This window comes from Canis lupus, chromosome 16 (genome assembly GCF_011100685.1).
Source record: "Canis lupus familiaris isolate Mischka breed German Shepherd chromosome 16, alternate assembly UU_Cfam_GSD_1.0, whole genome shotgun sequence".
NCBI classification, from domain to species: Eukaryota; Metazoa; Chordata; class Mammalia; order Carnivora; family Canidae; genus Canis; species Canis lupus.
The window spans coordinates 988,649-1,005,934 of NC_049237.1; the positions used below are offsets into that span (position 1 = coordinate 988,649).

Sequence of the window (17,286 nt, forward strand, 5' to 3'; positions counted from 1 at the left end):
CCATTCTAGGTTTCTTGCATCCTTATCCAACATCTCTTCTGGGCTAGGTGGCTTATGAAGCTAGATGCTCATCTCTGAGTTGTAAGAGTTCCTGGTCAACCAGTCCTTCTCAGATTATGGTGCTGCTCTTAGCTGTTAACTATCAAAATTGGGAAGGGGTGTATCATTGGATGCCCTAGGTACCCAACATTCTCCTCCTTGGCTCATCATGTAACAGCGGAGAAGCCCTATCTCCTCCTGTGAGAAGGTCACTTACCCCTGCCGGCCTGGCAACATCTTTCCTCAAATACTGAACTCTTGAAATAAGCACCCTGGGTTCCCCTGGGAACTAGGACCTAGAATCCACAGAGCCTCAAATTCAGGGATGAGAAGCACACATTTTCTAAGTGAGTCAAAGGGAATAATGCTAAGCTGAACCACTCCAGCTGCATTTTCAGATTTGTGTATTCCACTTAATGGAGACACAGGACTATATAATGGATGATGACCTAGGATATATGTTACCTCCTGGAAGGTGGCACTGTATCCTTATAGGACTCTCCCCTTTCTTGAGTGAAGGAAGGGTGCTGTTGACCATTTTAGGAAACTGAATTCTGTATTTCACTGATACCATCCTTAATGTGTGGAGTCAAAATTTTGCATTTAAGATTCTACTGTCGTGTCATTTATTTGAGTCTCCAAATATAGTATTCTATTTGATCTTCCTGAGTTTTCCTTAAAGTGAATTTTCTTAAAGAATCTGTCAGAATCTACATACAAGTTCTCTTATGCTACATTTAAGAATTAAAAAGAAGCATTTTTCTCACATCCACATTTCCAACTAGTTCTTCCATATTGATTAAAATCAAGTCCAAAATAGTAATTCACCTCATTACTGCTTCTGCCATCTGAAGGAAAATATTTTTAGCAAGCAAAGACTGTACCAGATATTCAGCTTTTAGAAAAGGCTCTTTAATGGTAGCTGAATAATGGAAGACTCTAACTACTATAACTTGCTTCTGTGCCCTCGTGAAGTAAAGCATCTTTCGTATATTGCTTCAGTACTGCACTCCTAACTTAGCCTTTGTCTTTCTTGTTTTCTTTATCCTAAATTCTCTCCCCTGTGCCTCTTGTCTTGGGTTGATCTTTGAAAAAATAAGCATATACTTTAATATGCATTGTTAGAGGGTTTTCCCCTTGTATTAAATCTATTTTGAGTTCTGTACTTCCATTTATCAGTTCCAGCCACAAAATCTCAGTGCTATTTCTGAGATTGTATTTACCATCTCATATGAAGCTTTATTCTTTTCATTAATACTATGTATATACCTGATAATGGAAGTAGTATTTTTATTTTGACCGTTGAATATTTGGAATCTACCCCAAGTCTCCTCTTCCAGTGTGTTTTGTTATCACGCTTGCTGTCATCCATAACATCTCATTTTTCCAGGGTGTTTGGGGGGAGGGGGTGTTGCCTCAATTTCTATTCAAGCTCTATTAATCGTGTTGTCAATTAATAAAGCAAAGAGATATTTCTGACATTCCTGGGAAGTGTGTCTCTTTTCCCAGCTATTTGATATTTGCGACTATGAATCCTATTTCCTAATACCATCTGTGTAGCCAATTTTTTCATTTTTCATATCCTCTTATCTTCTCAGTAGTGATGACTTTCAGCTGAAGTAGGGAAAGAAGATACGATTTATGCTTCCAGTGCTTTTTATTTCCAGGCCAGGACTACAAAGTCACTAGAAATGCAAGAGATTTCTTTTCTCACTCATTCTCAATAAATCAACTTCTGTGGGCCAGAATTCACAGGTCTGTTGAGATTTGTCAAGAATTTGGTCAGAACACTGAAGATATAGAAGCAAGCACAAGGAGTTCTCAGTATTTGTAAACAAGATTAGAATGATCACCATCTGAATATGAGGTCATTAAAAATCTATAAATAGGATTAACCCTCTCCTCCACACACAACCTAAAAGATGATTTGAATATTTTATTCAGTGAGACTAGATGCTTATCTTTGATGGAAATATCCATCACGGCTTCCATTTCTCCTTAAGAAAAAATGTAACTAATATGAGACATACTCATGTATATTTAAAATGTCATCAGACCTAAAGAACAGCAATTTATGTGCAATCTGAAGAATGGATAACTTATGTTTCCAGTGTCAAGAGTTTGTCAGGTCTTTAGGTTCTCTCAATGTTCAGAGGAGAGAATATTCTTATGCTTCATGCAGGTTAATAAAATGAACAAAGATTTGGATACCAAATTTGAAAAATCTAACACCCCCCAACACTCTTCTTTCCCAGTTTTATTGAGGAAGAATTGACATACAATAAACTATACATATTTGAAGTATTCAATTTGATGCGTTTGACTCCTATGTACACCCATGAAGCCATCACTATAATCAAGATGGTAAACATATCCAGCATTGTAAAAGTTTCCTTGTGTTCTTTTTTTAAAAAGATTTATTTATTTATTTATGATAGACACACACAGAGAGAGAGAGAGAGAGAGAGAGAGAGAGGGAGAGAGGGAGAGAGGCAGAGACACAGGCAGAGGGAGAAGCAGGCTCCATGCTGGGAGCCCGACGCGAGATTCGATCCCGGGACTCCAGGATCGCGCCCTGGGCCAAAGGCAGGCGCCAAACCACTGAGCCACCCAGGGATCCCCAGTTTCCTTGTGTTCTTTCATAATTCCTCCCTGTCACCCATGGAGGGATTCACCCCTTGTCTCCCACCCCAGATAATCACAGATCTGCGTCTGAACTATACATTAGTTTTCATTTTCTGGTATTTTACACAAATGGAATCATTATTTATTTTTCGTCTGGCTTCTTTCACTTAGTATAATTGTCTTCATATTCACTCATGTTGCTATTATCAGTATTTCACTCCTTTTTATTACTGAATGATATTCCCTTCTGTGGATATATCTGTTTGTTTATCCCAAACTTTAATTTATAATGGAGACTTCTTCAATGAACTTGTGCCCTTTAATAACTTGGCTGTCGTGAAATCTCTCGTCCCTGGTAAAACTGATCAAATTCCATCTCTGAGGCCACAAAGCTAGGGCAGACTTGGGAAAGATAGAGGGATGGGGGGTGGGAAGGGAGTTTCCTGTGAGGTCAGTGTCCTTAGCCTCCAGACACCCATCTTTCAATCACAACATGTAATTGGGAATTTGTCATTTTTGTTGTAAAAAAAATGTCTGTGTGCTGAGTGTCCTGATGAAGAATCATGAAAAGAAAGATCCATTTCTCTTCTTCCCCACCATAACCCCCTTGCCATTTCAGACCCCTAAGGGGACCTGTACAAAGTCAGTGAAGATTGCCATTGACACAGGATACCGGCACATTGATGGGGCCTACATCTACCAAAATGAGCATGAAGTGGGGGAGGCCATCAGGGAGAAGATAGCTGAAGGAAAGGTGCGGAGGGAGGATATTTTCTACTGTGGAAAGGTAAGATCTTCCCTTCAATCTCTAATTCCTTATATTAATAGTGGATCTGGTGTCACTTTTCTCCCAAAAGAACTCCAAAAAAAGGTGAGTTCTCAACTCCCAAATTTCTCATTCTTGCCCAGAATTTAGGGACTGATTAATTAGCCATTGAAGGTTAAGGCAAATCTCCTTCTTCATACATGGGTATTGATTTAAAACAATATGGGGGGCAGCCCAGGTGGCTCAGCAGTTTAGCCCCCCTTCAGCCCAGGGCGTGATCCTGAAGACCTGGGATTGAGTCCCATGTCGGGCTCCCTACATAGAGCCCACTTCTCCCTCTGCCTGTGTCTCTGCCTGTGTGTGTGTGTGTGTCTCTCATGAATAAATAAAATAAGTAAAATCTTAAAAAAAAAAAAAGGTTAAGACAATATGGGAAGAACAAATCTACAGAGCAGAAAAATTGAGGAGCAGAGGCAAGACAGAAGTTGGTTCATATTACATAAGCATTTGCCAAAGCTTTCTTTAAAGGGAAGACTTGGGATCCCTGGGTGGCGCAGCGGTTTGGCGCCTGCCTTTGGCCCAGGGCGTGATCCTGGAGACCCGGGATCGAATCCCACGTCGGCTCCCGGTTCATGGAGCCTGCTTCTCCCTCTGCCTGTGTCTCTGCCTCTCTCTCTCTCTCTGTAACTATCATAAATAAATAAAAATTAAAAAAAAATAAAAAAATAAAAGGGAAGACTTCTTTTTCTTTTCTGTATGCCTATTTGTCCATAGATTGCTATTTTTTTAAATTGAGCTCCAATTCACGTGCCATAAATTTCGCCAACTTAAACCAGTGGCTTTTTTGTGTATTCACAAAGTTATGTAACCATTTCAACTCCCTTATTCCAGAATGTTTTCATCACTCCAAAAGGAGCCCCATACCCACCAGTAGTCACTCCCCATTTTTCCTTCTCCCTCCCCCACCCCCCCAGTCACTGACAACCACTGATCTACTTTCTGTTTTATAGTTTTCCTATTTTGGACATTTCATATGAATTGAATAATACAATATGTGGCCTTTTGTGTCTAGTTCTTTTACTTAGTATAACATTTTTCTAGGTTTATCATGTTATAGCACGTATGAGAATTTCATTTATTTTCTATGGCCAAATAATGCTCTATTGCGTGGATATACGATGTTTATATCACTACATTTTGAGCATTTGAGATTTCCATATTAGAAATCACTATCCACTGAAGTGCAATCATAAGGATAAAGCATTATGATTAAAATGCAAGCCAGTGGGAATATAGGATGTATATTTACAGGCAGCTTTGCAGAAATAAAGCTGTACAACTTTGGAGAACATGTAATACAATTCTCCTGAGTGTTCTAAAAGAGAACAAGATACTGCTTCTAACTTCATCCATTTCCCATACACCGCCCCCTTCCTCCCAGCTCCCCATTCAGGCTCCTTGCCAAGCTCCCTAGGTGTTTATAGTTCCCCAAGTCCCCAGCCACTTATGGATTATGATTCCAAGGGGCCACATATCACCACTATCCCAAAATATCAGCCTGAAGCTTTCTCCTTTATTATAGCTTTATAATTCTGATTCCTTAAGATTTTATTATTACACAGTGTCTCCTTAGAGTAAACACCAAATCTTAACCTGCTGCTCCCAAATATTTCTGGGGAAGAAAAATATAGAACTCAGATCCTGAGAACTTAGGCCAAAGCAGCCTGCCCAAAGTTAGAAGTATTTTTGAAGACTTATGTCTTGTCCTAAAATTTTTTTGACTTTTATATTTTTCCCCATAATATAAACTCATTTGTTTCATTTTGTTTCAGTGTAAAAATTAGATTCTAAGTTACCACCAAGGAAAATAAACCAAAAACCTTTTCTTCTCATCTACTCTGGTAAACAGTTGAAGCTATTGCAATGTCTATCATGTTGGAAAATTTGAACCAAATTAAGTCATCTAGTTCATAAAGTTGCTATGAGTTAACATTTACAAAGCATTTATACATAGTACCTGGCACAGAGCTAGGACGATATGTTTTTGTTGAATAAAATAAAATGTGTAAAACAATTTTCAGCTAGAATGGGATGGCAGCAATAACTCACCAAGGGGGCCTACAGTAATGATAAAACATAGTTTTCCACTACTCTTTTCACTGTGTTTTCTCTTCTTTATGCATTGAAGGCAAGAAAAAATCATTGTCCAATGTACAGAAAAATCAAATTTTATCAATTTTACTTGCCCTAACTTGTGAAAAAAGGGTACAGAAATTCAAGATTTTTTCCCAAAACACTTTGAACAAATTTGATGCTCCAAGGAGTTGTATTACTTTATCCCAAGGCTCTGAGGATCCCTCAGTACCCTGTGCTTAATAGACTTCAAGGGTACACGTGCTTCAGTTTGACAATGTAAACCTTAATCTTTCATTACCTAACACTTTAGAGATTGACTAATTTCATTTTTTTCATTAAGCTAAATTTCTTTTATTTTTTCCAGCTTTATTGAGATATCATCAACATATGACATTTTGCAAGCTTAAGGTGTACACCATGTTGACTTGATACAGTAATTTATTGCAAAATGATTACCACCATAGTATTAGCTAACATCTCTATCATATCACAAAATTGTCATTTCCTTTTGGTGGTGAGGACATTTAAGGTCTATTCCCTTAGCAACTTTCAAGTATATAATACAATAGTATTAATTATAATCACTATGCTTCATATTAGATCACCAGAATTTATTCATCTTATAACTGGAAGTTGGTACTGTTTGACCAATATCTCCCCATTTTCATCTGTGGATAGCTAATTATTGACCTTTATGGAAGATGAGGCTGGGGTCTCCCACACCACCATTTTGGTGACATTATCAGTTTAGCCAGAGAGCCAGTAATTTCTTAGTAGGAATTGGCAGAGTTTCCCTGGGTCTGAGTAGGACCAAAGAAACAAAGCAGCAAAAAAAGGAAATCTAAACATTTGCAATAATTAAAGTTTTACCAGCTTCTGCACCACCTGTCACAAGGTGAAGGATCCAGTGAAGTCACTCACCTAACCATATTTCTTGTCCCGCTAAAGCACACCTTTTATCAGACTGTCATGAGAATAAAATGCTGAAGCCAGCTAGTCAGATAATGTTCCCACCTACACAATAAGGAAAAGTGAAAGTGCTGAGGGTCAATTCAGAAATTAGCAGGGAGCAGGGCAAGACTTTGTCACCAAACTAGGTACTCTATACTTCAGATGGATCTTCCAGTCTCTGGTACTATATTTGGATAAAGTATACTCTGGGTGTCAGGAGTTGTATGAGCTTATCCTATACTCAGATGATACTGCATGCAGTATAAGCATATTTTTGTAAAATGAAATGATGAATAATGTATATGAGTGCTTTGTTAAGGGTTTATTATTGTAAAAAAAAAAATGTGCAGATGTTAGTTAACTATCACCTTTTATTCTTTCAGCTGTGGGCTACAAAGCATGACCCAGAGATGGTCCGCCCAACCCTGGAGAAGACACTTAGTGTCCTCCAGCTAGATTATGTGGATCTTTACATCATTGAAATACCCATGGCTTTCAAGGTGAGCTCAGATGCCTAAAGATAGGTCTCTGCTCTTAGACAACCATGAGCCAGCAGTTGTGTGTGAAGCTATGAAGCTAGTTCATTATTTATCACCATAGAGGTGATAAAGGTGTTAAGGTGTTCTGTTATATAAATCAGATAGTACTGACCAATCCCAACAAATGCCTGTAGAGATTATATATAACAGACTCAGACCTGGAACCCTAGTTTTTTGATTCATAATCCAATGTACTTGCTATATATCTTGTCTTTAACTATAGTTTAAACTCTCCCCCACCAAACCAACGTGTAGTCCCCCAACTATACTCTACATTTTAGTTACCTGGCATTCAGACACATCTTTCTTCCTGTTTACAAAGTCATGAAAATGTCCCTGCAGAACATAATGCAACATAATATATGCAACTGAAAACTTGCTCATCCTCCACCCCCTCCAAAAAAGAAATACCCAAAGAATAGTCAGGTTCTTGGAGCTAGATCCAAGGGGAGGGTATCTATGTAATATCTACTCCTCTAGTTCAAATTCACTACTTCTTTGAACTTTCTCAATCTATGGACTTGTTTATTTAACCAGCAACAACAAACACACCTATATGTATATATACACTGCTAAAGAGCATCACTGCTTTAAAATTTCATTGAGGGCAGGAGAAATTGAACAATGAAATTGGCTACTTGTTCACAAGGTAAATCAGATTCTGCTGCTAGTCAGAAAGAACAAAGACTCTGCCATTACAGTGGCCAGAATTCCTTTATGTGACCAACCTGGCTGCCCCTATTCTTTTCTCTGGAAATACTTTCCTTGTTGGCTTTCCTCTGTAGTCACATCCAAGATGGGCTTTGGGAAAAATTGCCCTTTTGCATCCTACTTCATGAAGATAGAAGTTTGGAGACTTCACAATGGCCTTGGTAATCATAGGCTTTTACTGGTCAGGTTGAGATTTAATGGACAAGGCAATATCCCTTAAAATGTAATAAGCTTTCAGTAAATTTACATTCAGTCAGGTCCATGAATGAGTAATTAAAACTAAAAATCTAATAGGGTCACATTTCTTATATCTAATCCATGGCCTATGGTTTCTGTCTCTTAGTAAAGAAGCTCCTTGTTTTACTCATCTGCCTCACATTTAGCTTACTGACCTCCATCTGATTGGAAATACTATAAAACGGGGGCACCTGGTAGCTCAGTCGGTTAAGCATCTGCCTTTGGCTCAGGTCATGATCCCCACATCAGGCTCTCTGCTCAGCAGAGTCTGCTCCTTCCTCTTCCTCTGCCTACAGCTCCCCCTGCTTGTTCTCTTTCTCTCTTTGTCAAATATGTAAATAAATCTTAGAAAGAAAGAAAGAAAGAAAGAAAGAAGAAAGAAAGAAGAAAGAAAGAAGAAAGAAAGAGGAAGGAAGGAAGGAAGGAAGAAGGAAGAAGAAAAAGAAATAAAGAAGAAAAGAAAGAAGAAAGAAAAGAAAGAAGAAAGAAAGAAAGAAAGAAAGAAGAAGATGACCTCCCTGCCCTCTCCTTCCTCCTCCTCCTCCTCCCTCCTCCTCACTCCTCCCTCCCCTCCCTCCCCCCCTCCTCCCGCCTCCATCTCCTCCCTCCCTCCTAAGAAGAAAGAAAGAAATAAGAAACGAACAAATAAAGACAGAAAGAGAAGAAATAAATACCTATGGCAGCACAGTTTAATGTGTTCCTTATACCCGTCTGCAATTCATTGATGCCCCTTTGTCTAGTAGGCATCTGTGGCCTGAGATCTTATCTTCAAAGACAACCAGCATTCTCACAAAGTCCAATACTACTTCCCTCTAGGATTCTTACCTTCCTTTCTTGGCTGTCACTAATTTATCTATCTCCAGAAGGCTCAGATATGAACTTCTGTCATCTTGGATGACATCCAGAAGTACGAAGTACCCATTTTAATAAAATGTCATGGGCAGCCCCGGTGGTGCAGCGGTTAAGCACCGCCTGCAGCCCAGGGTGTGATCCTGGAGACCCGGGATTGAGTCCCATGTCAGGCTCCCGCATGGAGCCTGCTTCTCCTTCTGCCTGTGTCTCTGCCTCTCTCTCTCTCTCTCTCTCTGTCTCTGTCTCTCTCTGTCTCTTGTGAATAAATAAATAAATCTTAATAAAATAAATAAATAAAATAAATAAAATGTCATCTTACCTCTTGTCTTACAAGCCCAGTAGCAACAAACACTTCTTTCAATACATGCCTGAAGACTACAAAATGGCCAGAAAATTCTAATACCTAGTGGTTTTCTACTACATCCCCTAAAGCTCCACCATTTAGTAGGCCTATTTGTCTGAGACTCAAGACAACAATTTAACAGATTCTATGCTCTTGCAGAGCAAGGATTGCCAATTCTCAGCTGGAGGGGGGATACTTCTCACTGTCCACTATCCCATGTTGGCCTAAACAACTTCTCATTACTTGCCATACCCCAAAATCTTTGAATTAGTCAGAACTTGTTTTATAAATGGCAGAAATCCAACTTAAGTTGGTGTTAGCTAAAAAGGGAGCCAGGAATTCCAAGGGATACAATTCAGGCACAGCTGGATCCAGAAATTCAAACTATGTATCTGGCCTTTTATCTCTGGTTTTGGTTGGCTTCGTCCTCAAAAATCCTTTTCTGTTTGATGGCAAAATGGCCATTTACATGCCAAGCCTACATTGTCAACACAACATGACAACTCAGAGAAAGAGAGACCACATGTTAAACCTCACAGAGAAATACTGACTAGCCTTCCTTAGGTCATGTACCTGTTACTGACTAACCTTTGCAAAAGGCCAAATCGGGGACTGACTGACATCTTTGACCGAGAATAAGAGCTGAGTCAACCCACCCAAAAAACATGGAAAGGGCTCCTCCAGAAGAGACAGCACAAATGATAGAAAACAAAATAACAGATTTCTACTGTAATTAATTAGAGGCCACTTAGCATAGTGATAAAGATCATGGGTTCCAGAAGCAGGCTGCCTAGTTTGAATCCCAGCTCTGTCACATATAAGCCAGATGACTTGGTCAGGTTATTATCTGATCTTTTCCATATAGTCTTAACATAGTAGAGTGGACAAAGTCTGAATGGGCTTTGGAGTCACACATATAAGCGACTTATTTTCAGCTTTACTACTTACTAGCATAATCACTTTGATCTTTCTTTTTCTTTCTTTCTTTCTTTTCTTTTTTTTGGTTCTTTCTGAACTTCAATTTCATTATCAGTAAAACGGACACAATAGCAACTAACTTGACAAATGTTGCGAGGAGTCATTAAGATTATATATGTGAAATTACAGGCACAATATCTGGCATTTTATATAATATTCTGAAATGTTTAGGTAGAAGGGAACCTTAGTATAAGATATCCCAACAACCTAATTTCACAGAAGAGAAAGTTGAGGCCCCAAACAAGGAAATAACTCACTCAGGTTTGTTTGTTTGTTTGTTTGTTTTTTTATGATAGTCACAGAGAGAGAGAGAGCGCGGCAGAGACACAGGCAGAGGGAGAAGCAGGCTCCATGCACCGGGAGCCCGATGTGGGATTCGATCCCGGGTCTCCAGGATCGCGCCCTGGGCCAAAGGCAGGCGCCAAACCGCTGCGCCACCCAGGGATCCCCTCACTCAGGTTTAAAGTCCATTAGAACAGGACCATAAGGTGGGCTCCCTGATGCCAACCCCATAACCCTGCCCCTCTGTTTTGTCCTCATGAACCTAGCAATCCCAATACCCTGTGGACTACAGTGATTTTTTAATTTCAGGTTCTTGGGAGTTTAACCTCAGCCCTCATCCTCACACAACTAACTTCACTCATATTCAAAGAGTAGATTTCTACACTTAACTCTTAAAGATTTGGAAAAAGCCTATGTCTAAAAGTGAGAAAATGAAATTTACTTTTCTGTGGCTGACCGATGATGTCTAAAATCTTTTCGGGAAAGGTCAACAGAAAGTTTCTACTCCTATTCTTAGATGGGATCAAGGCTCAAGGATACAGAGAGAAGGTAAAATTTTTAACAGTGAAAAATGACACAGTATAATGACATTACTTCCCAAATGAACCTGTAATTCCTATGATTGAGAAATCAATCTTCAAAGCCAAAATATCACATGCTTTTTAAAAATATTTTATTTATTTATTCATGAGAGACACACAGAAAGAGAGAGGCAGAGACACAGGCAGAGGGAGAAGCAGGCTCCATGCAGGGAGCCCAACATGGGACTCATCCTGGGGTCTTCAGGATCACAACCTGTCCTGAAGGCTGCACTCAACTGCTGAGCCACCCAGGCTGCCCTCTCCTGATTTTTTTTTAACAAGAAATCTTTCTTGCTAAAACATTTTAGCACTTTATTATTTTTTGAATGTCAATTTAACAAGCAGACACAATTTCAGAACAACAAAATACCAAAAAATCACAAGACATTTTTAAGGATTTTTTTTTAAAGATTTTATTTTAGAGAAGAAAGCACAAGGGTTGGGGGGCAGAGGGAGAAGGAAAGAAAATTTCAAGCAGACTCCATGTGAGCACAGAGACAGACGCAGGCCTCCATTCCAGAATCCTATGATCATGACCTGAGCTGAAAATGAGCATGACACTTGACTGACTCCACCACCCAGGCACCCCACGATAAAACATTTTTGAAAGATGAATGAAGTTACTGCTGAGCAGGAATGAGAGTCAATATCATGGGTTTTTAGAGGGTTGGATTATTCCAGCAATGGCCTGCACTAAAGAGCAAGAACAGAGGACAAAGACAATGGTTTTTATCAGGATGAATGGACTAGTAAAGTAGACACAGCAGAAGCCTAAGGGAGGCATCATGGAAATATTTAACATGGGTGCAGGCTTGATAAGGACTTACTTAAAATCTGGAGAGGTAAAAATTATTTAGCAGAGTTCAGAATTGAGGCATAAAGCCATTTCTGAACAGAGGTAAAACTAGGATATGCAAAAGACAAGAAATACGGAGAACGACTGGAGTGAAAATGTGGGTCATAAGTGTTGAGAGGTTAAAAGCTTAGAAATCAGAGATAGAAAGGGCAACTAACATGAGTGATTATGGGACATCAAGGGGAGAGGAGCCCTTTTCCCGCTCTCACTCATTGAGACAGGCAGAATTGAGAAGAAATTATTTTCACTAAAGAGGACAATTAAGAAAATGTTATCACCAGGGGGAAGTTTCATTCAGGTGAAATGGCAGAAGGAAAATTTTTTAAATATTTAAGAATATAATTGACTTTGTCCAAATGCTTGATTTTCAACAAAAAAAAATTATCATGGTCTACAGACTTCCATGCTATCATCCACATCTAAAAGACACTTTGTCCCCATGTTATTTGATCTGTTTCAATACAGATGACTACTACCTTTTTTTTAAACATTTTCAGCTTATGGTTCTATTGTATCACCCTCTCCAGATGCTTTGACAGCATCTTCCCTGCCAACATCCAAAGGCCGTTATGCCCAGTACTCTATCCTCAATATTGTCTTACTGAGCCACACTTTCTCTACAGGTGATCCCATGGATTGAATACCACTTTATGTGCTGATCCCTCCCAAATTTGCGTGCAGCCAAGACTTCTCTCTGAACCTCTCTCAGACTTCTCTGTTCAATTGCCTCCTCAAATAACCACTGAATGTGGAAATTGCCATTTCAAACTCAAAATATCCAAAATAAAACTCTTGATTGCTAGCCTAAACTCAGGGAATGATCACCACTAGCCAACCAAGGAGCCTAGAAATCATCTTTTATTTCTCTCTATCCTATTTCCAAGCCCACAAGAGATGGTTCCCATTTTTAGATATAGCGAAAGAGGTAGAAGTAATGTGCTAAGTTTTTCCGTATGCTTAGGGAGTGTTCCATTCATTAGCTACACTTTTCTTAGCTGAAAAACTTCTTTTCACCCTTAAAGATGATCCTTGTTTTCTTATTAGAGTGAAAAAGTTGCTGTTCTCAGGATGCGTGGGTGGCTCAGTGGTTGAGTTTCTGCCTTTGGCTCAGAGCATGATCCCCAGTCTGGGGATCGAGTCCAGTATCAGGCTCCCTCCAAGGAGCTGCTTCTCCCTCTGCCTATGTCTCTGCCTCTCTCTGTGTGTCTCTCATTAATAAATAAAATCTTTTAAAAAAATTTGTTGTTCTCAACTTTGGGCTTAGGGTTAGATCAAAACGCTGAGCCTAAATATCCTAATTCTCAACTTCTACTCTTTATTTATGAGTAATTTTGTTATTAAGTGTTGGAGTGGCTGGTAATGAGGGTGGCAAAGAATTGCACAAAGAGTGGAGAATAAAGAGGAGAGTTTATTCACTCTCCAAGGGAGGAGAGGAACCAGACATCCAGAAAAGTGTTGGCCCCAAGTTTATGTCAAGCTGGGCCTTTTAAGGAGTTTTGAAGGATGTGAGAGGATTGTAGCTGTACTGATGGGGGAATTGGTGTGTAGAGAGGGGATCAACTCTTAGCCAGGTAGAGCAAGAAATGGCAGGTATATTGGCTCTGTCCAGGGGTTGTCTGAGATGTGGATCATGGTCAGGCTAGAGAAGAATATATTTTGTGGTTGAAGTTTATTTCTCAAGAATGTAGGGCACCATGCCCTAGAAAAACAGAGTTAGGGCGAAATGCAGACACCTGTTAGTTTTGTCTGTGTCATTGGGGTGAGGTGGGAGGGGGTAGTTGAACAGATTCCTTTCATTATGAGAGAACTTCATGGTTTAAGAACAATAATAAGGGGGCAGCCCAGGTGGCTCAGTGGTTTAGCACCACCTTCAGCCCAGGGTGTGATCCTGGAGACCTGGGAAAGAGTCCCACATTTGGCTCCCTGCATGGAGCCTGCTTCTCCCTCTGCCTGTGTTTCTGCCTCTCTCTCTCTCATGAATAAATAAATAAATCTTTAAAAAAAAAAAGAACAATAATAATCTGTCAATAAATAAAGGAAAATGAATGCCAGTGAGATGAGACTAATATGTCATATTTATTATACATAAATAATTAAAATTGAATTGCTTTCCCAGGCCCAGGGTATATGGTATAATGACAACTCAAATGCCATAATTTTAATTCCCAGATATAAATAAAATAAGTTATACTCATTCTTTTTTATAGCCTGGAGATGAAATCTACCCTAAAGATGAGAATGGCAAATGGTTATATCACAAGTCAAATCTGTGTGCCACTTGGGAGGTAAGTTCAAATGGCCTCTTTTCTTGAAGACTACATTTTTAAACTGATCTGATTATTTCTGTTCAATTTATAGAGAGATGCAGCCTTTACTCCTAATGTATAGTAATAATTGGAACAGGTATTTCTAATCATAAGCAAAGATGTATAAAATCCCCATTTCTGCACACTGAAAAAATTCTTGATTTTGTTTTGATGGAAAAGAAGAATGCCAAAGAAGAGAGAAGTGTAGAAGGAAAAAGAAAGTAAAGGAAATAAGTTCTAATGTAAGCATAAATAAAACTATATCAATGAGATAAAGTCACAAATTTTTGAAATTTCTCAAATTGAATTTATGAAAATCAATAATATGATGTTTAAAAGAAACAAACGTAAAGTGATACATGAAAAACTGAAAAATAATTCTGGTTCCAGTTCTGAACAAACTGATGGCTCCTTCCCCAAAATCATAAGAGTAGGAAAACTGGGGAAAGTAATTAAGGAAACCTATATGGATTCATGTTGGGGGTGAGGGGTGCAGATCTTTCAACTGGTTTGTTTATGAGGTAATATGGCAGCTTTTACCTAGAGTAGAAGGCAGCCCAACAAGCTGCAAGAGGATAACCTAGGAAAGGACCTTAGAGTTCTTTTTGCTCTTCCTTCTCTCCTGCTGTAGCCTTGGAACAAGTATTATCTGCTCCATACATATAGAAACTTAAGACTCATGTTCAGATGTCTTCAGGAATCAAGTAAGAATAGCACTGAAATCCCGCACTTGTGAGAGGCTGAGAAAAACATAAGTTACTATCTGACCTCTGGCCACCATTTCCCTCCTTCTCCCATTCAAAACTCCAAAGGCTGGGAAATCACACTCTAACAAGTACCTCTTTCTTTCTTTCTTTCTTTCTTTCTTTCTTTCTTTCTTTCTTCTTTCTTTCTTTCTTTCTTTCTTTCTTTCTTTCTTTCTTTTATTTATTTATTTAGAGAGACAGAGAGAGCAAGAGGAGCACACCAGCACAAACAGGGGGGAGAGGGAGAAGCAGGCTCCCTGGGAGCCCAACATGGGGCTTGATCCCAGGACCCTGGGATCATGACCTGAGCCAAAGGCAGAAGTTCAACTGACTGTGCCACCCAGACGCCCCTAACATGTACCTCTTTCTAATGGACTTCCCCTCCAACCCTCATAGGTAATAGATGATTATCTGAATTGCAGAGTTATTTTGAGGGGTGAGAAGCATTGATTGGGTTTTCTGATGCCTGGGGACCTCCACGCAAGAGACCATACACTCATTCCTGACCTCATTGTAGACGACTAGGTTTGGAGTCACGTGTTCCCTTCCAAAGGACTGCCTGATAGCATAGCCAGTATCCTCAGGAAAAAAAAATGTGTTAAAACTCCCAATTACAAGGCATTTATTTTAAAAAGAAACCACACATCTCAATTAGAGATCCAAACATAAACAGAACAGATGACCAAGAACTTTAAGCTTTTTTAGCCAATTAATATAACAAAGGAGATAAGAAAAGATGCTAGCAATATGAAACAAGAACAAGAATATACTTTTAAAAAAAAGTGAAAATAATACTTAGTAAAGTGTAAAACAATGCAATAAATGGGATTAAAAATAGAATGGATATAAACAAAGAAAAAATTATCAGATTGAAAGATCAGAATGAGGAAACTATCCTCCCCCCAAACGTGAAGAAGGAAAGGACAAGAGGGATCCCTGGGTGGCACAGCGGTTTGGCGCCTGCCTTTGGCCCAGGGTGTGATCCTGAAGACCCGGGATCGAATCCCACATCGGGCTCCCGGTGCATGGAGCCTGCTTCTCCCTCTGCCTGTGTCTCTGCCCCTCTCTCTCTCTCTCTCTGTGACTATTATAAATAAATAAAAATTAAAAAAATAAAATAAAATCTTTAAAAAAAAAAGAAAGGACAAGAAAATGTTTTAAGTATGAAAGAAAGGCTAAGAATTGTAAAGGATAAAATTAGAATTTCTAGCATCCATACAATAGGAGTCTCAGGAAAAAAGAAAAAAAAAAAAAAGAAAGAGGTAATATTTGAAGAAAAAAAAAGATAAGGTGTGGATCACCAAAGAGAAAAGAGAAGAAAAACCTAGGTACGTTACAGTGAAATTTCAGAATATCAAATATACAGAGAAAATGATAAAACTTCCCAAGTATAGCAAACAAGCCAATAAAGAAAAAAAATGGAAGAAACAATAATAAATCAAGAAGACAGGAAAAGAAGAGGAAAAATGAATAGATGGGAAAAATAGAAAGCAAGAGCAAGATGAGAGATTTAAACTCACTTATAAAAAAATAAATAAAATAAACTCACTTATATTAATAATCACAATATATGTAAATGGTCTAAACAACTCAGTTAAAAGGCAGAGGTTATCAGAATAGATAGAAAGCAAAACCCCACTGATATATTATTTATAAGAAACCCGTTTTATTTTTTATAATAAATTTATTTTTTATTGGTGTTCAATTTACCAACATACAGAATAACACCCAGTGCTCATCCTGTCAAGTGCCCCCCTCAGTGCCCATCACCCATTCACCCCCACCCCCCGCCCTCCTCCCCTTCCACCACCCCTAGTTCATTTCCCAGAGTTAGGAGTCTTTATGTTCTGTCTCCCTTTCTGATATTTCCCACACATTTCTTCTCCCTTCCCTTATATTCCCTTTCACTATTATTTATATTCCCCAAATGAATGAGAACATATAATGTTTGTCCTTCTCTGATTGACTTACTTCACTCAGTATAATACCCTCCAGTTCCATCCACGTTGAAGCAAATGGTGGGTATTTGTTGAAGAAACCCGTTTTAAATAAAAGACACAAATAGGTTAGAAGTAAAAGATTAAGAAAAAAAGTAAAAGAATAGAAAAAGATATACTAGGCTTTTATTTCCTTCCAAAGAAAGTTGGAGTAGCTATTTAATGTTAGCAAAGGTTTCAGAACAAAAAGTATTATCAACGATAAAGAAGTGTGTTTATCCTAATAACAGAACTTAGTAACAGCACCTCATAACAGAACTCCAAAATACATGAATCTTAAATGAAGAGAACTGAAGAGGAGAAAATCTACAATTATAGTCAAAGATTTCAAAACCTCTATC

General features: G+C 38.8%; 1 protein-coding gene across 1 annotated transcript in view; it reads left to right on the plus strand.

Moving 5' to 3' along the window:
* LOC119877081 (aldo-keto reductase family 1 member D1-like) overlaps positions 1–17,286 on the plus strand; it is a 93,157-nt gene that overhangs the window by 38,491 nt on the left and 37,380 nt on the right. The window contains 1 exon segment of the mRNA XM_038559249.1: positions 3,284–3,451. Coding sequence (XP_038415177.1) covers positions 3,284–3,451 — 168 coding nt within the window.